This window comes from Acipenser ruthenus, chromosome 4 (genome assembly GCF_902713425.1).
Source record: "Acipenser ruthenus chromosome 4, fAciRut3.2 maternal haplotype, whole genome shotgun sequence".
Lineage (NCBI taxonomy): Eukaryota > Metazoa > Chordata > Actinopteri > Acipenseriformes > Acipenseridae > Acipenser > Acipenser ruthenus.
The window spans coordinates 48,101,150-48,122,590 of record NC_081192.1 but is presented as its reverse complement, the minus strand read 5'-3'; the positions used below and the strand labels follow the sequence as shown (position 1 = coordinate 48,122,590).

Sequence of the window (21,441 nt, the reverse complement as noted above, 5' to 3'; positions counted from 1 at the left end):
TCAGGTGGCCATCTCCTGTATCCATGGAGACACGGCGGCATACCCCACATTAAAAGTATATTTATCGGTAGGACCGATAAAACGTCACCTTGTAGTCGGGGTGGCGGAAAGGTTGCCACACCCAGTTATTCTGGGTCGAGACTGGCCAAAATTCAAAGAATTGATGCAAACAATGGCAGTCTCAGCCACACACGTAAACGTGGCAGAAAAAAAAAAAAGAGGAACGAATTGGGGATGTGTTTCCTTTTCACACTGAAATGTTTTCCCCTCTTTTCCGTCCTAGAAAAACAAATAAGGAGAGACGGACCGCGAAATGGGAGGGAGCATTTGTGAGACAAGGCTGGGGTCTGGTGGGAGAGTGCTGCAATGGTAACAAACGCCAGTCGAAGGGAGTGGGAACGCAGTGTGACCGAGAGAGCGAGGTTACTGGACCGACTAGAGCAGAGGTTATTCCAGCCCCTCTCAATGTACCGGACCCGTGGTACTCAAGCGCGGACCTAGTGTGGGGCCAACAAAACGACCCGTCACTGGTGCACGCTTGGGGGCAGGTCCGGTCCATTGAAGGTAAGGATGTTGACGGCGCTGGGGCGCTAGTATATCCACATTTCAGTATCAAGGGGCAATTACTATATAGGGTAAACCTAGCCGCGGGCACAGGACAGCCTGTAACACAATTGTTGGTTCCCCCGTCTTGTCGGACCGAGGTCATGAGGCTGGCGCATGATATCCCTTTTGCGGGGCACCTCGGAGCCGAGAAGACGAGGGAACGGATATTGGCTCGATTCTATTGGGTAGGTCTTCATACTGATGTGTCGAGATATGTAGCCACCTGCCCAGACTGCCAGCGAGTAGCGCCGGGTCGAGTGCGCCCCGCCCCTTTGGTCCCACTGCCGATTATTTCCACTCCTTTCGAGCGCATTGCAATGGACATAGTCGGCCCTTTGCTACCTTCTGACTCCGGGTATACGCACATTTTAGTAGTGGTGGATTATGCAACGCGATACCCGGAGGCAGTTCCATTGAGGTCCACTAGTGCCGCTGCAATAGCCACCGAGTTAGCACAGATTATGGCCAGAGTAGGGATCCCCAAGGAGATTTTGACCGATCACGGAACTAACTTTTTGTCCAATACGTTACAGCAGGTGTACAAAATATTAAAAATACGTCCCATCAGGACGTCCGTTTATCATCCACAATCGGACGGTCTGGTGGAACGTTTTAATCAGACCTTAAAGTCGATGCTGAGGCGATTTGTGACACAAGAGCAGAAACATTGGGCATCACTTCTCCCCTACCTCCTTTTTGCAGTGAGAGAAGTGCCGCAGAGTTCAACGGGGTTCTCCCCCTTTGAGCTCCTGTACGGCCGGCAGCCTCGCGGCATTCTCGACCTGCTGAGAGAGGGGTGGGAGGAGCACAAAGGCTCGTCTAAAAATGTAGTGAAGTATGTGCTCCTACTCCGAGATCGCCTGGATTTGGTCGGTCGTTTGGCCCAAGACAACCTCAGATCGGCTCAGCACCGACAAGAGCAGCATTATAACAAAAATGCACGGATTCGAACCTTTCGACCAGGGGACAAGGTAATGCTGCTACTTCCCTCATCAGAGTCAAAACTGTGTGCTAAATGGCAGGGGCCGTATGAGGTGATTCGGGCTATAGGGAAAGTAAATTATGAAATTAGACAGCCCGATCGCCGGAATGAACGTGAAATTTACCACATTAATTTGTTGAAGCCCTGGCAGGCAAGAGAGGTCTTATTTATAGCCCCAGGCAATATGGAGGATGATTTAGGTCCCTGTCCAGAGACCCCGAGCACAAGAGCGATTTCAATGGGGGAACAATTAGTTCCGGATCAGCAAAGAGAGCTGCGTAAGCTTATTGAGGAGTTCAACGATGTTTTTTCTGATGTGCCCGGCAGGACGAACTTAGTTGAATATGACATTATCTCTCCCCCAGGTGTCACAGTGCGAGAGAGACCGTACCGGATCCCGGAAAGTCGACGAAGTGGCGTTCGCAAAGAGGTACGGGATATGCTCGAGCTTGGAGTGATTGAACCTTCCAGGAGCGAGTGGTGCAGTCCTATTGTAATAGTGGCTAAGAAGGACGGCACCAACCGCTTCTGCGTAGATTTCAGAAAGGTGAACGCTATTGCCAAGTTCGATGCGTATCCCATGCCTCGGGTCGACGAACTTTTAGACAGACTGGGAAAAGCGAGGTTTATTTCCACTCTGGACCTGACGAAGGGATACTGGCAAATCCCTCTAACCCGCAGCTCCAGAGAGAAAACCGCATTTTCAACACCAGAGGGGCTGTTCCACTTTAAAACCATGCCGTTTGGGCTACATGGTGCGCCCGCTGCCTTTCAGAGACTGATGGACCAGGTTTTACGCCCACATCATGAATATGCAGCAGCGTATATTGATGACGTGGTGATTTACAGCTCCACCTGGCGAGAGCATTTGGCTAGGGTTGCAGCCGTTCTTCAGTCTCTAAGGGCAGCCCGGCTGACAGCTAACTTGAGGAAATGTGCGTTTGCCAAGACAGAGACTCAATATTTGGGATTTGTAATGGGAAATGGAAGGGTGAAACCTGTGGTCACCAAAATCCAGGCTTTGGTTGATGCAGCGATCCCCAAAACCAAGACTCAGGTGAGGTCACTACTGGGCTTAGCCGGTTATTACCGCCGCTTCATCCCCGAGTACGCCACAGTGGTTAACCCGTTAGTCGACCTCACCAAAAAGAGTGCTCCAAATTTAATTAAATGGTCAGCTGAGTGTCAGGGGGCGTTTGATACGATTAAGCGTAAACTTTGCCAGGCCCCCACTCTTATTACCCCAGATTTCACCAAGAGATTCATCCTCCACACCGACGCCTCGGATGTAGGTTTGGGTGCAGTCTTGTCCCAAAAAGTAGCTGGAGTAGAACACCCGATATTGTACCTGAGCAAAAAAATGTTACCTCGGGAGCGTAACTACTCCGTAGTCGAAAAAGAGTGTTTGGCCATTAAATGGGCTACTCACTCTTTACGATACTACCTGCTGGGACACTCATTTGATCTTGTCACAGACCACGCCCCACTCCAGTGGTTAAGCACCATGAAGGACAGCAATGCCCGGATAACTCGGTGGTATCTGGCATTGCAGCCCTTCATGTACCATATGGTACACCGTGCGGGGAAAGACCACCAAAATGCGGATTATTTTTCCCGGGAGGGGGGAGCAATGGGAAAGGTAGATTTAGCCGAGTGTTCCTTCGGCTCCACTCTGAGCGGTGGGATATGTGACAGAAATACAATGAGTTCTGGTGATAAATCTTCCTCCCGACCTGTGAGGGCGCTAAAGAACGGGAGGAGAAGTATCTGGAAGGGCTGGCCTGACAGTTCGTTTCCGGGACCGGAAAGTGGGTCAGCCTGGAAGGAAGCGAGACTCTGTTGTAAGACCGTATTGATTTGACAGGTAAACAAGGGGCAGCTGCAAGTAATAAGGCAGCTGCAACCGTTTACCTAGATATCATGCGGGATTACATATAGGGGCCAGGGTAACGCTGTTCTTTTCCTTCGTTTGGGTTAAACGTTTGGAGAGAGAAGGATCGAGAGAGGAGCTCTCATCGTTAAAAAGAAAATAACTACGTGTTGTGTTGTGTTGTGTTTGTCTGTGTAATTGTCTGTGTTTTTCACCACCAGACAGTTAAAGCACTACTCCGGAGCTGTCGCCAAGGGTCAGCACTATCCGGAGCACCACTGCACCCCGCACTATCTGTGTTTGCCCCAGCAATACTGCACTCACCCAGGACTGGTGACCGTCTGTTTGTTTTTGTTCAGGACTGTGCCTTGTTTATTGTTATCCCCGTGCGTTACACATCGTTGTGTATCGCCGGGGATTTAGTTGCTTTGCGGTCACCAGACCTGGAAAAAAGAATAAAGCACTGTTTTCACTGGAATACCGTTGTCTGCCTGTCACTCCTGCACCGCATCACCGCTACACCTGTTCCCCTTACTTACCACTTTGCCACAGTCTGCCAGACCTCTTCCTGTCAGTTTCCTCCAGTTTCCAAGTGCCTTTTGATGGTGTAGGAAACTACTCACTGACACCTTGACTTTCTTTGCAATTTCTCTAAAGGAAAGACCTACACTTTTAAGGGTTATGATGGTCTGTCTGTCTTCCTTTGTTAATTGCCTTTTTCTCGCCATTATGAGAACAATATACTACTTCCTGCAGTACAATACTGTCCAAATAATGCTTAAGAGGGTGTAGTAAAAAGTTGGGACACCAGTAGGAATTGTTAGCATCAACTTTCAAGGCTTAATTTACTTCCATTGCTGCAGAACAGCTGTAAGTTGTTAACCCATTACTTGTTCCCTGAAAAAGGCCTTTTTGTATAACTCTGAAATGCACATTATTGTTCAGTTTTTGGTAACCTAAACTTTTTTTTTTTAACCTCTGGCAGTTTACCGCTTACCTTTGTACCATTTCAGGTTATTCACTGGACTTGAACTGCTTAAATTTCAATAAAAACTGGAAAATTGGGGGTCTAATAAAACTTTTGACCGGTAGTGTATATATACAGGATTCAAGGTGGGCTTTCTTGAGTAATGGCTTCTTTCTTGCCACCCTACCATACAGGCTAGATTTGTGGAGTGCGTGGGATATTGTTGTCACATGCACACTTTGACCAGTCTTGGCCATAAAAGTCTGTTGCTCTTGCAAAGTTGCCATTGACCTCTTGGTAGCATCTCTGATCAGTCTCCTTCTTGCTCGGTCATCCAGTTTGGAGGGACGGCCTAATCTAGGCAGGGTCTTGGTGGTGCCATACACCTTCTACTTCTTGACCATGCTCCAAGGGATAATCAAGGCCTTTGATATTTTTTTATACTCATCACCTGATCTGTGCCTTTGTACCGGAGTTCTTTTGAAAGCGCCTTGGTGCTCATGGTTGAGTCTTTGCTTTGAAATGCACTACCCAGCAGAGGGAACCTACAGGAACTGCTGAATTTATCCTGAAATCATGTGAATCACAACAATTTAACACAGGTGGAGGCCACTTAACTTGGTGTGTGATTTTGAAGGCGATTGGTTATACCTGAGCTAATTTAGGATTGCTATTACAAGGGGGGTGGACACTTATCCAACCAAGCTATTTCAGTTTTTATTTTTAATTAATTTTCTACAAATTTCTAGAATATATTTTCCACTTGGAAGTTGTGGGGTAGGATGTGTAGATAAATGAAAAAAAATGCATTTTAATTCCAGGCTATAAGGCAACAAAAGGTGATAATTTTGAAATTAGACTTTCTATAGGCACTGTATACAATTATATATATATATATATAATTATACAGGCATGTAGGGCTGTAGTTTGCAAAATAGTGTATTTAGAATTTAAATGGGTGTTTGTTGCAATTGCTTTAAAAAGCATAAACAAAGTCATTCATATAGATCAATTTAACAGGTTTGTTTTCAATACAAGACTGATGATTTTCATTTCTATTAAAAAGCCTTGTAACAAACAGCCTCAACACCTCTGAGATGACTGAAAAAAAAAGCCAATAGACATAATAACCTCAGATATGTTTATTGGATAAAGCAAAACTTTTCATTAGTATACTTGTACTTACAACTACATTATTTGAGGTGGATTTGTTATATATATATATATATATATATATATATATATATATATATATATATATATATATATATATATATATATATATACACGGTACTGTGCAAAAGTTTTAGGCAGGTGTGAAAAAATGCTGTAAAGTAAGAATGCTTTCAAAAATAGACATATTAATAGTTTATATTTATCAATTAACAAAATGCAAAGTGAGTGAACAGAAGAAAAATCTACATCAAATCAATATTTGGTGTGACCACCCTTTGCCTTCAAAACAGCATCAATTCTTCTAGGTACACTTGCACACAGTTTTTGAAGGAACTCGGCAGGTAGGTTGGCCCAAACATCTTGGAGAACTAACCACAGTTGTTCTGTGGATTTAGGCAGCCTCAGTTGCTTCTCTCTCTTCATGTAATCCCAGACAGACTCGATGATCAGGGCTCTGTGGGGGCCATACCATCACTTCCAGGACTCCTTGTTCTTTTTTACGCTGAAGATAGTTCTTAATGACTTTCGCTGTATGTTTGGGGTTGTTGTCATGCTGCAGAATACATTTGGGGCCAATCAGATGCCTCCCTGATGGTATTGCATGATGGATAAGTATCTGCCTGTACTTCTCAGCATTGAGGAGACCATTAATTCTGACCAAATCCCCAACTCCATTTGCAGAAATGCAGCCCCAAACTTGCAAGGAACCTCCACCATGCTTCACTGTTGCCTGCAGACACTCATTCGTGTACCGCTCTCCAGCCCTTCGGCGAACAAACTGCCTTCTGCTACAGCCAAATATTTCAAATTTTGACTCATCAGTCCAGAGCACCTGCTGCCATTTTTCTGCACCCCAGTTCCTGTGTTTTCGTGCATAGTTGAGTCGCTTGGCCTTGTTTCCACGTCGGAGGTATGGCTTTTTGGCCGCAAGTCTTCTATGAAGGCCACTTCTGACCAGACTTCTCTGGACAGTAGATGGGTGTACCAGGGTCCCACTGTTTTCTGCCAATTCTGAGCTGATGGCACTGCTGGACATCTTCCGATTGCGAAGGGAAGTAAGCATGATGTGGCTTTCATCTGCTGCAGTAAGTTTCCTTGGCCGACCACTGCGTCTACGGTCCTTAATGCTGCCCTTTGTGCTTCTTCAAAAGAGCTTGGACAGCACAACTGGAAACCCCTGTCTGCCTTGAAATTTCTGCCTGGGAGAGACCTTGCTGATGCAGTATAACTACCTTGTGTCTTGTTGCTGTGCTCAGTCTTGCCATGGTGTATGACTTTTGACAGTAAACTGTCTTCAGCAACCTCACCTTGTTAGCTGAGTTTGGCTGTTCCTCACCCAGTTAATGATTGTGTTTCAACCTACATATTGAATTGATGATCATTAGCAAATGTTTGGTATAATTGTTTAATCATACACCTGACTATATGCCTACAAAATCCCTGACTTTGTGCAAGTGTACCTAGAAGAATTGATGCTGTTTTGAAGGCAAAGGGTGGTCACACCAAATATGGATTTGATTTAGATTTTTCTTCTGTTCACTCACTTTGCATTTTGTTAATTGATCAATATAATCTATTAACATGTCTATTTTTGAAAGCATTCTTACTTTACAGCATTTTTTCACACTTGCCTAAAACTTTTGCACAGTACTGTATGTGTGTGTGTGTGTATATATATATATATATATATATATATATATATATATATATATATATATATATATATATATATATAACTCCCCTGGGTCTGCTGTAATCGTGTTCGGTAAGGTTCTGTGACCCAGAGTCAAGGTTCAACTGCAGCAGGTGCTCAGGGACGTCCGAGACGGAAGAATTACCACCAATCAGAAGCTCGGCTTGCCGCGTGAGCGGGACCCGGTTACAACATTGTTGTCACAAATCAGGGGATAAGATGTTCAACAATCAAGGGATCGAGAGCGTGAAGCCGTGCATACATGGGATTGGTGGCCAGGGCCTCTGAGAGCTGTCATGGGCCCCCCTGTTGCAGTCACAGACAGTCGACAATGGTTTTGTTTCTATTTCCTGCGAAATCACGTTGACAGATAGGTCATTGCAATAACAGAGGTGTTTGCTTTGCTTTACACAAAGATAGGTCATTGCAATAAGAGGTGTTTGCTTGGCTTTACACAAACTTGGTAATTACTGCAAACATGCTTCTAAGCCAAGCAATGATACTTGCAATCTTAGCAGTGTCTGAGGAAGATCTTTTCAGCTGATACACTATTTTGATAATGGGTTTGAAGGAAACTGTCAGCGATGCCTATAAGTTTCAATATCAATTAAAATCTGCAGCAGGATAGTTTACTTTATCTCTAAGTAGTTATGTCTAAGTTATTTACAGTATTCAAACTTTTTTTTAGGTAAGTGAATAAATCGTTTCTTTTGTACAAACTCCACATGTGCAATAGTCATTAATTGGAGGCTTAACATCAAATAACATACATTTTTAGCATTAAAATACATAAAAAATACATTTTAATGGTGTTGCTATAACGATTTATCCCATGCCAAAAATAAACCACTCATCTCTGCTCTTAACTAACAACCTGTATTAGTAAATATATATATATATAGAGAGAGAGAATAAATGATTATTTTGGTCTATTTTGGTTTGCATACAGTAATCAGATAAAGCAAATGCCTTGATTTTTTTTTTCAATTGAAATTAAATTAAAAGTGATTTTTAATTTAACACATTGGTCAGAAGTGCTAAGTCAGTAAATGTGATTGAGCTGCAAGCACACAAGTTTCTTCCCTGAAGCCTGCTTACTACACCGTCACATTGAAGCTCCTGCTACAGGTAATTAATGTGGACTCAGCTTCAAAGGTTCCCCTACAGAAAAAAGCACTACAGCTCCCAGCATCCTGCCTGGTCTCTCGAATCTCTGCTCATGTATATGTATAAATCGCTTCTGCAGTGAGCTGGATATTGATGTGTTTTAAGGAGGTGGCTCTGTAGTTGGCTGAGGGAGAGAGCGCTCACATGCATTTAGCGTTTTAACCAGCATCCCAATGCAGAGACTGCAGGATCATCCTAATGGCAACCTGCGAGGAAGAATGAACTATTAACAACACAGACAGCGATCGTCCGCGGATGAGTTTTATTAAGATTTTTCCCTAGCCAAGGAAATAAATAAATTAAATATTTAAATAAATAATAAATACATTTTGCTCAAAAACAGAACCTACTATGATGTCTCCGAAAAGAGGGATTTCCTTTCTGTGCATCTATGGAGCGATGTACCTCGTCCATTCAAGCAAAACTACCCTACAAATAGGTAAACACAATTCTGCATAACAACATGATGAGGGCTTGACTTTGAAAGGACCGTTTTTCGCAACAGATAACCCATGTAAACATTCAGAATTACAGTATTTTGCTTTATTGTTTCTTTCTTTATCCATTTTGGAACCAATAAAATGTATTTATTATTTCAATATGTGTTTTTGAGGGAGGGGGCAGTTATTCTACTTATTTCATAGTAGTGTATAAAAAATAACTTATGTCTTTATTCATTTGTTTTCAAAGGAGACGCCTTATTGAACGGAAAGGCGAGTCGGAATGACAGCAGGTTCATTGGAAGGGAAAATACCCTCCCTCTCCGTTTAATTTACCGCAAGGACAACGACAGCCAAACCACGCACCATATACTGAATACCAGGATCAAAACAAGTTCAGCCTTACAGGTATGTGTATCTGTTATCACCAACTCTCAGATGCTTGCACACAAATTCAGTACAACACCGCGCCTTTGCAGCCTGTTTTCTAGGAGACGTTTTACTGTATTGTTGATCATGTCTAAGCACTGTACTGTATTCAAGGCATAGCGACACAGTGGCAACGTATAATTAGAGCTGTATTTAAAATTAAAAATGGACTTTTTCAAAACTGCTATAGAATGACGTGGTTCCTTTGGGTTGTATATTATAAAAGTATAGGAGCCCTTTCCATGTTGGCTGCATAGAAAAAATAAAAACCTTTATTTATTTATTTTATTTCGGTGTATAGCTCCCCTGGTGTGAAGAATTGGATACAACAGACCCGCACTTATAAAGCAAAATAAAACAGCGTTGTTTAGCTACAATAAAAAAAAAAAAAAAATGTAGAATAGACTTTGAGAAATGTTCTTACTGTTTAATTTGGTTTTTATTATTTTACAAAACAGTAATAAGATAATTGCTATAATTTAGGAGTAAAATGTGATGGTATTTGATGTAACCCTTAAAATATACATAGAATAAAATGAATGAATGGAAAGACTATTAAATAAAAAAAAATGGAAAAAACACTGATGCACCTATTTATTGGTACAATCATGTCATAGTGTGATAAAGCACAGTGACAAGCGTAGTGATGGCGAAGTATTTAAAACTGCCAAATTCCCATGCAGAGCTACTCCGAACCCATGAGAAGCCACTGGCATGCCATCAAAGTTGTTGCATAAGTCTGTTTACAATTCAGTAGCGGGTATACTAATACTTGACTGATATTCATCCCACCATTTTTAATTCACAGCTTTTGTTTCATAGCCATAAAACTCAATAAGGCTCTGAACTGTGACAGGTGGGAAGCAAAGACATGGAAGTCAGCATATATTACAGAGATGAAACTGACCTGTTCCATATGGTCTATATACTTTCCATTTAATTTACACCAATGCTGGGTTCATGTTACCTAATGATTTGTTTACATGCTAGTATGAGCTTTTTTTGCCATGCAGGGCCCTCTTCACAAAGTTTGAACAGCATGGCGTCTCAGAATTATTATTATTATTATTTTTTAAATATCATCAAACTAAAATATGTTCTTTTGCTGTTGGTTTCAGTCTAGAACAGTTCCATGAGTGTCAAACAATTTTATTCATTAAAAAAACTAAATTTAGGATCAGCGGAAAAAAATTTGCGACATTAAATAGCACTATATTTAGTCTTTAAAGGGTTTATGGTTTGATAATCAGAGGATGTTTGTAAAGATTTTCAGAACTTAGTATAGCTTTAAGCTTTTGATTACTGTATACAACCAACCAAAAATGATAATTCACCCTATACAGCCTATTTGAATGTGTACAAGACATATCATAATATACATATCTGTAGATAAGGCAGACTTTTATTTCATACAGTATACTGTACAAACCTACATATAACAATCACTTTCCAGTGCCTTAAACTGCTAACAGTAGAAGAGTCTATTCTCTTTCCTCGCTTGTGCCTGCAGTGTTCAGCACACACTCTCTTCCTGCTCATTCACAAATATGAGACTTCAATATTGTTCTATCAAACTCAAAACCAAAAAAACTTTTAGCTCCACAAGGCTCAGTGAGTAAAAAACGATACTAAAGTGTGCTGAATGCTTTTAAAATGCTGCAAGTAGACATTTGATTGTCCAAAAGTTGTTTATGTCAAAAGTGAAATATAATTTGCTTAAACTTGTTTTGTAACCTGACTTATAAGCCAACTTAGATACATGAATCTCTCTTTTCTGTTTATTTTTCCAGTCAGCTCACGTTGCACAAGCAAGCTTTCAAGTCCACGCGTTTGGGTCAACATTTATTCTAGATGTGGAACTAAACCAGTAAGTATGTGGGGTTAAAATCATGTACACAGTGCAAATTAATGTGTAATTTATCAACTTTTAAAAAAATGAATAGATATGTTAAAAAAAGAATAAATAAACAGTATGGGCAATCGCAAAACACTTTTGTGGACGATTAGCGCACCAAAATTAGGCGCTCGTGTGGGCACAGACTTTGCCCATCTACGTGATTTAGCAACAGTGTTTTAATGCCCACCCGTCAAGTCAGTGTTAGCTCTGGACATGGGTTGAACTTTAGTGGAGTGTCGTCATTTACATACAAATGTAGCGATTTAGCAAACCATCAACAGTGTTAGCGTTTGTGTTTCAAATGACGTGAAAACCAGGTCTAAACTGTGTGCAAATTACATGGTCGACTGTAAATACTGCTGAAACTACCAGGGAAGTAGGTAAAGAAAAGTGAGAGAGAAAAAAATAAAATAAATAATAGAAATATGGAGTACGCACTGGATTTCTATGTGGCCAGACAAAAAGAGAGAAGAGGAGGAGACGTCCCCAAATATTTAGAAGTGATCTGTCTTTTCTGAGCCTGTCTGACACACAATGTATGCAGCAATTTTGCCTCAACAGACAATCACTGACATCTGCCAACTGCTTCAGGCTGACCTGGAAGGAGACATGCGGAGAGCACACTGTGCCTGTAGGGTACTAAGGGTACCCGCTGCACTAACATTTTATGCCACTGGCTCGTTTTTTCAGTACATGCAGACATGAGCCAGTTGGCTGTGCAGTGTGAGATGTACCTGCAGCTTTAGTAAAGCGGGCAGGAGAATTCATTCATTTCCCTGTCTCTCACGAGCTGCAACAAAATATAAAGCAGGGTTTTCTTGGGAGGTATGGGTGTCCTGGTGTCCTGGGAGCCATCGATTGCACACATGTGCAGCTACGCGCACCAACACAGAATAGGCACCTCTACATAAATCATAAGGGGACCTATTCTGTCAACGTGCAAGACGTGTGAGATCTGTGATGCCAACAACTACATCACAAATGTGTATGCAAACCATCCTGGCTCCGCTCATGAGTGGTTTATCCTCGCTAATTCACAGATGGCAGCCACGTTTCAGTGGGATGACAGTCTGAGAGGCCGGTTGATAGGGAATAAGGGGTATCCACTGAAGCGGTGTCTACTGACTGCTGCTCATCCCCATGACCACTGCCGAACAGAGGTATAACTATACCTATTTATCTCTCTCCACCTCAGGCTGCTAAAAAAAAAAATTGTAGCCTTGCTTGAGGGGCTTGGTCATCCTCCTCACTTGGGCTGCTGGACATTTGTAATTTTGTGGCGCTTGTGTCTCCTTTCTTCTTTTTTGGGGTTTCAAAATGCCCTCCGTTTGCTATCGCAGGCGCACAGGTGCTCTTAAAGGGAAAGTTGAATCCTTATTGGTTGAAACCTTACTCCCCCACTGTGCTTTGAGTGGCTGGGCGCATGATTCGCTATTTGATGTGCGTTAGACCACACATGAGACAAACGCTCATGTGTGGTCTAACGCTGTCCTTTTTGCCCGAGCGGAAACCGGCTGCGCACATATTTGCTAAATAGGGCCCTATATGTCATAAATACTTTCGAGGGTCTCATGGAAATATTACATATTAAAATGGGTTCAGATGAAACATACTGGTATATTGTATGAATGATACATACAGAATCTTAGCTGTACAAGTTTCAGCTTTTAAGTGAAGCATTTTTTACATTTAAGAGCTGTATTTATCGTGCTTTTTGAATACATAAAGTCCTAGTCGAAAGTTTGTAACGTAAAATTGTAAACCGTAGTTGTATTCCATTAAAATGTACATGTAATTCTCATATAACAAAAGAAGATTTAAAAAGACAAGAGATTGCTTTCTGATCTCAATTTCTACAGCAGGCATTTAAACGTGTGCTGCATGTATTTTACCCTCAAAAAGGATAACAATAAAGTGAAACGGTCATGTTATATTTTCTTAAAACCAACATGCACAGGAACATCTTGTATGTAAACTGGAACTGGGCGTGGCGTTTCTCGATCATTGATAAACTTAAATTAATGAAACACAAATGAGATGCGAGGGTCTGCGCGATGTATTTAAAAAACAAAAACTATTTTTATTTAGCAATATACATTCTCCCACTTTATAATGCTGCATTCGAGGGCCATAGTTAAGAGACTGTGTTGTTTGTGTTCTGCCTTATAGTGAGAATACTAGTGTTAGCGTAATGGCATTATGAGGCAATAGGGTTTTTTTTAAGACAGTTATACATTTTCAGTGACTAGCATGGGAAAATAATGGAATGCATAATTCATTGCATTGCCTTGCCTACTGGATTGTAAATTAATAAACTGAAAGCAGTAAGTGACCTTAATGCTTCCGGTTGTATGCCATTATCAGTACGTAGAAGAGAAATGTAAAGTCTGTAACATTAAGATGAGTATGCGTAAGAAGTGCTTTTCTTGGAAGTGCTTATGCACTGTACATTTTTGATTCCTGTAATACAGTAAAGAAGGAATTATGGATCGGTTTGTTAACACACATTTTTTATTAAATTCATGTAATAATAACCATGTTAATTTAATCATCTCATTTTCAAGGTGTTTTATCTCTAGTTATTGTTATACAGTATGTCTCCCAAGTTTAAGTAGAATTCAATTTCCATGGAAAGATTCCGTGCACTCTGATTGGCTGAGCTAGAGGGATATAATCCCTACTATATGTCCTTGGGATGTTTGTAACCGCATCACAAAAACAAATCAAAGAATATGACTCAGACAGTTTTATTTGTAACAAAATGCAGTTTGAAGTAAATGTCAACCTTGTTAATAATTGAAGAGTGGCCCCATTACCCAAACGGTCCATGATGCCTGGTAATGCCCTATGTCAGAGTCATGCGCAGGTCCGATTTTTACGACCCGCTTCCGACCCGACCCGAACCCACAACCCGCTGCAACACCGTCTTCTTTACCGTGACCCGACCCACCTTAATAAGACCTGCAACCCGACATGAACCCGCAAGTGTTTGTCTTTTACCTACTGCCTGTGTCGACTGCTTCTCACATTCACATACAGATCTATCTACCATTCCACAGATTGAGTTTATACAACAGCTATAGGCCTTCAGCGTGGTAGCTTTCTCTAGTGGTCTGGATATATTTTAACATTGTAACATATTATCTATCTCAGACTCTACTTACTTTAATATAAAATACCTGTCTATTCCTTTCGTGCCAGCAGTTGAAAGGGTGCTACACCTGTGCTTTCGCAGAGATGTACCAGTTTTGTGGCTGTCGTACACAAAAACATAATGACTGGTTTTACTAGCAACGAATCCAGTCACATGTTCATTATTTTCAAAAGAATTCCACATTTCTGATTTACCTCTCGAACTATTATCCAGTACATGATATAAATCCTGCGCTATCTTTTGTTTCACCTCGTCCACAAACATTTTTAATATCACCAAGCAGACGTGATAAAAGGATTCTTGAGACATGCAAACATGCGGCAATACAAACCGAGAGCACTGCTTAGTCAGCTGAATGCTCCCTAATCGTCTCCTGCTTTAGTGCAGGAATTAACAGTACATTTACCTTCTAGTACGTTATTTGTGAAAGGGTTACAGACGAGTACGCTGAAAGGACAGAAAATGTTTTTGGTGATTCAAATTCAGACCCGAGCCTCACCTGAAAATTACATTTTTTGACCCACACCGGACTGCAAACAGTGAAAAGTTCACATTCCGACTCGAACCCAACCCGCTTTTGCGTGTCATCCGCGGGTACCCGATCCGATGCAGGACTCTATCCTGTGTCAGGTCTTATTGCTTACATAGAGCAACCTTTTATTTCAGTTAATCACACAGATAAAAGGAGACTTATGTCTGCTGCTTTTTTTCTGTATCAAATATTGACCAATATTTGGCATAGGCTGTTTATTGACTAGGGTGCTTTGTTATAATTCCAGAGTTACAATAATTGTAGTTCTAAACAATTTGTAAGAATAGTGTCTTTTGCAGGGCCGGATTAAAGGACAAGAGGGCCTACGCTGACCCATATTTTGGGGGCCCTATGCACAGGCCTGTGAAACGGTGTTGTAATTAACAGCCTGTAGGTAAAGTGTATCTGCAAGCTTTCAGTTCTACGTCAGATGCATGTTCACCATTTAGACCTTGCAAAACAAATACAACGGTAAGTGACCACTGAAAAGCAACCAGACCAATTCCATAATCTCCTACTTGTGATACTTGGCAACTTTAGGTAAGTATTCATGTCTCAGCTGGGCTAATGAAGGATCGCTCCACCATTTGCTACACTCAGTCTGAATAATTTAAGTCATTTTTGGTTGTCCAGTTTTTCAAGAGGAATATTTGCGTAAACAAACACCTCTGTCAGGTCAAAATGTAATGTGTTTCGTGCTTCACGGTTTTCAGTGGACTTTTGGAACATGGAAGTCACCGTTTTTGTTTCTTTGCAAGTAAAGCAGTCGTAGTACTGCTCTGGATTTCCACCTTTCTCTTTTGGTGAATACTTGAATCTGAATGCCTGTCAACAGCTGATTCTCGGTAGTGATCTACAGTAATGTTGCAGGACATACAGAAGAGCTTACCTCCATCTCTGTGTAAAACTCCTGCTGGATACTGCTTTACGTAAACTGCTGCAGACACATTTTTAGAGACATCCATTTTCTTGTTTACAGTGTGTAGTATTTTAATTTCCTGCCTAGATTGCATATACTGTAGTCACATGACATAATCACTACACAGAACTGTGTGTATGGCGAATATTTTTTTTTGTATGAAATACAAATAATAATTATGAAATAATATATTTTTATTTCTTAAGAATATTGAAAAAATCACGGTAATTTCACGATTTCCACGCAGTATATAAAGGGAGAGAAACAAACACTATGAACTTAAACCCCCTAATTTAAAAAGGAAAGTTTCTAAAATGTAAAGAGGCATACTGTGCACATTTGAGACAGGACAGGTTTTTAAATTGGCCCTAAAACTGAAATAAATGAATGCGTAAATTGAGCATGATTCATACATTTTATCCTGCAAAGACTGATGCCTCTGACGTATGACTAGGGACGGATCTCTCCCAGGAGGTAGAGGGCGTGGAGCACTTGGTATTGTACATCATTAGCAGGAAGCTGCTTGCGTGAGAGACAGACCAGAGGTGCGTTCAACTAGGTAAACTTTCGCAACTAACTGTGTTAGCTTTGAACAAGGCTAGTTGAACGGTTTACTGAACATTCCACGAACATTTCAAATATGCAACACATCCTAAAATCCAAAAGCAAAACGGCTGGATTAGCTATTTTAAAACTGGAATTCATATTTTTTTCTTTTTTCTTTCTGAGTAAACAGACCCTTCATCATCATCATCATCAGGGTCAAGAAAGACGCATGACAAGGTTTCAAGGCTAAACTTTTTATTTGTTTTAGCCTTAATAATCGCTTTAACAAAGCTGCACTCAGCCACAGCTCACACTTCTACAAGTCGGCTTTCTCTTCTCTTTAGCTCTTTCTGTCTTCACTCTGTTCTTTTCTCAGTCTGACCCCAGGATCCAGCTCTCAGCTCCTTTTATAGGAGAGTTGAAGGGAGGCGGTGCCCGTTCCAACCAATCCAGAACGGACACCTCACCCTGTTGGAAGGTTCCAGAGTAACAGCTGAATGGAAATCCCCCAGCCCAGGTGCCTCAATCTGGGGATCAGAACACTCTAGATAGAAGGGGGCGGGTAACCTCGCTGTATGGAAAAGTACAGGCAGAGTTCCCCCATTCACTCCATCGTGCTGACCATGCCCCTGACCCGCAGGGTATGCTCTTCCAGGTTGTTAACAAGCAGTCAGCGTGCCGGCCCCGCCCATCTCACCAATCTGCCTCGGGACCCGCCGTTACAATAATAATAATAATGAATGCATACATATTTTATCAATTTTATTGAAAAATACCAATATTTTATAAATAATTCACATTATAATATTAAACATACCTGAAGTAACTCTTTCGGCTTCTTTTTTTTTCATATAAATTGACAAAACTTGTCCATCACCCAGAGTCAAAGAAATGTTCTCCCAGCCTGTTGCCATTATTGTTTTACGCAAACTACCTCTTCAGAGTGTTTGCCTCAGTTAGCAAACGTTTGAGGCGAACAAACCACCAACAGAAAAAAGTTTTAAACTGTTCACAAACGTTCACGAACATTCTCTTAGTTGAACGCACCTCAGGTTTGCTGTAATTGAGAAGGAATGCCTAGCCTTCATAAAATAAATTAAAAAATGAACCGAAAGCAAGCTTCTGTGCGCTGCTCTTCCTGTGCCTCTTTTCCTGTGTGTGTGGGCCCGGCCGCCCACATGCAGTTTTTGTAAAATGTCCCAAAAACGTTGACCTTGCGGGGGCCCCAATTCTGCTGGAGGCCCTACGCTATAGCTTAATTTGTGTATAGGTTAATCCGGCCCTGGCCCTTTGAAATATGTTTCTAATGGTTGAACCTGTTGAATTCTACATCTGTAATGTCGTATTTCAAATGTGAAAGTTTCCAGGTTGCATAATGACTATAACTTTCCCCCGGCGATGGGGATGTAGTACAGCAGGTTGTACACAATTAATGTTCTTCCATATGTCTGGAAAACTGCTTAATTGCACTGAAACTCAATATTAACATAATTTAGTATTAGCTGTTGAGAGTATCACATTGTGGGGATGTATGAAGTTGTCTCTCTCTGTATGTCCCACATTTTACATGTACCTTCATTTTGTCGTTAGTCATCTTAATATGGTAATATGGTACGATACTAAGCACTATACACCTTTACCATGAGATATGAGTATGAGTGTGTGTCTATATATATATATATATATATATATATATATATATATATATATATATATACAATGCCTATAGAAAGTCTACACCCCCTTTCAAAATTTTAACCTTTTGTTGCCTAATAGCCTGGAATTAAAATGCATTAAAATAGTTTTTTTTTTCATTTATCTACACATCCTACCCCACAACTTCCAAGTGAAAAATATATTCTAGAAATTTGTAGAAAATTAATTAAAAATAAAAACTGAAATAGCTTGGTTGGATAAGTGTCCACCCCCCTTGTAATAGCAATCCTAAATTAGCTCAGGTATAACCAATCGCCTTCAAAATCACACACCAAGTTAAGTGGCCTCCACCTGTGTTAAATTGTTGTGATTCACATGATTTCAGGATAAATTCAGCAGTTCCTGTAGGTTCCCTCTGCTGGGTAGTGCATTTCAAAGCAAAGACTCAACCATGAGCACCAAGGCGCTTTCAAAAGAACTCCGGTACAAAGGCACAGATCAGGTGATGAGTATAAAAAAATATCAAAGGCCTTGAATATCCCTTGGAGCATGGTCAAGAAGTAGAAGGTGTATGGCACCACGAAGACCCTGCCTAGATCAGGCCGTACCTCCAAACTGGATGACCGAGCAAGAAGGAGACTGATCAGAGAGGCTACCAAGAGGCCAATAACAACTTTGCGAGAGCTACAGGCTTTTATGGCCAAGACTGGTCAAAGTGTGCATGTGACAACAATATCCCAAGCACTCCACAAGTCTGGCCTGTATGTTAGGGTGGCAAGAAGGAAACCATTACTCAAAAAAGCCCATCTTGAATCCTGTCTGAAGTATGCAAAAAAAACACTCAGGAGATTCTGTGGCAAAAAGTTTTGTGTTCTGATGAAACTAAAATGATGAAACTAACTTTTTGGCCTAAATGCAAAGCATTATGTTTGGCGCAACACAGCGCATCACCCAAAGAACACCATCCCTACTGTGAAGCATGGTGGTGGCAGCATCATGTTATGGGGATGTTTCTCATCGACAGGGACTGGGGCAGTTGTCAGGAAGGGAAAGTGAATGGAGCAAAGTACAGAGAAGTCCTTGAGGAAAACCTGCTGCCCTCTGCAAGAAAGCTGAAACTGGGACGGAAGGTCACCTTTCAGCATGACAACGACCCAAAGCACACAGCCAAAGCTACACTAGAGTGGCTAAGGAACAAAAAGGTAAATGTCCTTGAGTGGCCCAGTCAGTGCCCCAACCTAAATCCAATCGAAAATTTGTGGCATGACAAACATTGCTGTCCATCAACACTCCCCAAGGAACTTGACAGAGCTTGAACAGTTTTGTAAAGAAGAATGGTCAAATATTGCCAAATCTAGGTGTGCAAAGTTGGTAGAGACCTATCCCAACAGACTCACAGCTGTAATTGCTGCCAAAGGTGCCCCCACCAAGTATTAACTCAGGGGGGTGAAGTTTTGTATTTTTAATATATAATTTTTTTCTCAATAAAAACTTTTTTCTCCTTAACAGTGTAGAGTATGGTTTGTAGATAAAAAGTTAAAGGGGGTGTAGACTTTCTAAATATATAGTGCAGTGAAAAAGTATTTGATTTTCTGCATTTTTGCACATTTTTCACATTGTATTTGGTAAGATTTTTTTGTGGGTTGTAGTAGTATATAGAGGGAGTCTGACATTTGTTTGGTGTGCAAGGTAATAAAACATGCAATCTTCAGGTGTGAAAAAGTTATTGCACCCCCTAGTTAACTCAACCCAATTAAAGGGATAATTAGGGTCAGCTGTTTAAGTACTTTGGTTAACAACCAGGCCTGATTTGGGCCAGCCCTGCCCGATATAAATCTGACTAACTTTGGCCCTTACCATCAGAGTGAAGTTGTCAGCACACAGGTTCTAGAGGCACATCATGCCACGAACAAAATAAATTCCTGAAGACATCCGGAAAAAAGTTGTTGATGCCTATCAGTCTGGAAAGGGTTACAAAGCCATTTCTAAGGCTCTGGGGCTCCACCGAACCACAGTCAGAGCCATATTGTCCAAATGGAGAAAGTTTGGGACAGAAGTGAATCTTTACGCAAGGCGTAAAATCGTCCAGGAAGTCACAAAGAACCGCAGAACAACATCCAGGGATCTGCAGGCCTCTCTCGCCTCGGCTAAGGTCAGTGTTCATGACTCCACCATCAGAAAGACACTGGGCAAAAGTGGGATTCATGGCAGAGTAGTAAGGCGGAAACCATTGCTTACTAAGAATAACACGAATGCTCCTCTCACGTTTGCCAAAAAGCACCTGCATGATCCTCAAGAGTTCTGGAACAATGTTCTTTGGGCAGATAAGTCAAAAGTGGAACTTTTTGGCCGACATGGGCCCCGTTATGTCTGGCAAAAACCAAGCACTGTATTCCACAGTAAGAACCTCATACCAATGGTCAAGTATGGTGGTGGTAGTGTCATGGTTTGGGGGTGCTTTGCTGCATCAGGACTTGGACGCCTTGTCGTCATTGAAGGAACCATGAATTCTGCTCTGTATCACAGAGTTCCACAGGTGAATGTCAGGCCATCTGTCTGTGAGCTGAAGCTGAAGCGCAGCTGGGTCATGCAGCAAGACAATTATCCGAAACACACAAGCAAGTCTACATCAGAATGGTTGAAGAACAAGAAATTTAAAGTTTTGGAATGGCCTAGTCAAAGTCCAGACCTAAACCCCATTGAGATGTTGTGGCAGGACCTGAAATGAGCAGTTCATGCTCGAAAACCCACAAATGTCACTGAGTTGAAGCAGTTCTGCATAGAGGAGTGGGCCAAAATTCCTCCACGGCGCTGTGAGAGACTAATCAATAACTACAGGAAGCGTTTGGTTGCAGTTATTGCTGCTAAAGGTGGCGTAACCAGTTATTGAGTCTAAGGGGGCAATTATTTTTCCACACGGGGGCATTGGGTGTTGCATAACTTACTTTAATAAATAAATGAAATATGTATAACATTTTTGTGTTATTTGTTCACTCAGGGTCCCTTTTATCTAATATAAGGTTTTGGTTGAAGATCTGATAACATTCAGTGTCAAAAATATGCAAAAATGCAGAAAATCAGACAGGGGGCAAATACTTTTTCATGGCATATATATATATAGTCCATTGCTAAATCACACACACATTTAGTGTTCAATTTACTTGAAATGTATAAATCATTGCGCTGAAATAACATTGTGTTCTCTGTACAGTATATTAAGTAAAAAATACAAATCTGTACACTAGACGTATACAGTATAGAGTACAGTAGTAAAACCGAATGAATCACTAGCTGCTGCAGGTTAGCGTCACGGCCCAGGCTGGTTACCTGCAGGATAGAGGCTCAGAGACAGAGACATGTGCGTGTTTATTAAACAAATAAACATAAATAACACAAAACAAATACGG

The 21,441-nt window shown here is 41.3% G+C and overlaps 1 protein-coding gene across 11 annotated transcripts in view; it reads left to right on the top strand.

Annotated features, from left to right (window-relative positions):
* Positions 1 to 8,559: 8,559 nt before the first annotated feature.
* The window catches only part of LOC117400387 (disintegrin and metalloproteinase domain-containing protein 22-like), a 110,495-nt gene continuing 97,613 nt past the window's right edge, over positions 8,560 to 21,441 (top strand). For 4 of the 11 annotated variants that reach the window (XR_009328475.1, XR_009328474.1, XR_009328476.1 and 1 more), the window contains exons 1-3: positions 8,563 to 8,900; positions 9,152 to 9,309; positions 11,121 to 11,197. Coding sequence is in view for 7 of the 11 variants with exons in the window: in XM_034000277.3 (XP_033856168.2) it covers positions 8,813 to 8,900; positions 9,152 to 9,309; positions 11,121 to 11,197 (323 nt within the window). In the remaining 4 variants the exon portion in view is untranslated. Of the gene's footprint in view, positions 8,901 to 9,151; positions 9,310 to 11,120; positions 11,198 to 21,441 lie in introns of all 11 variants that reach the window. The other 7 variants (XM_059022477.1, XR_009328473.1, XM_034000270.3 and 4 more) reach the window with 7 other exon arrangements.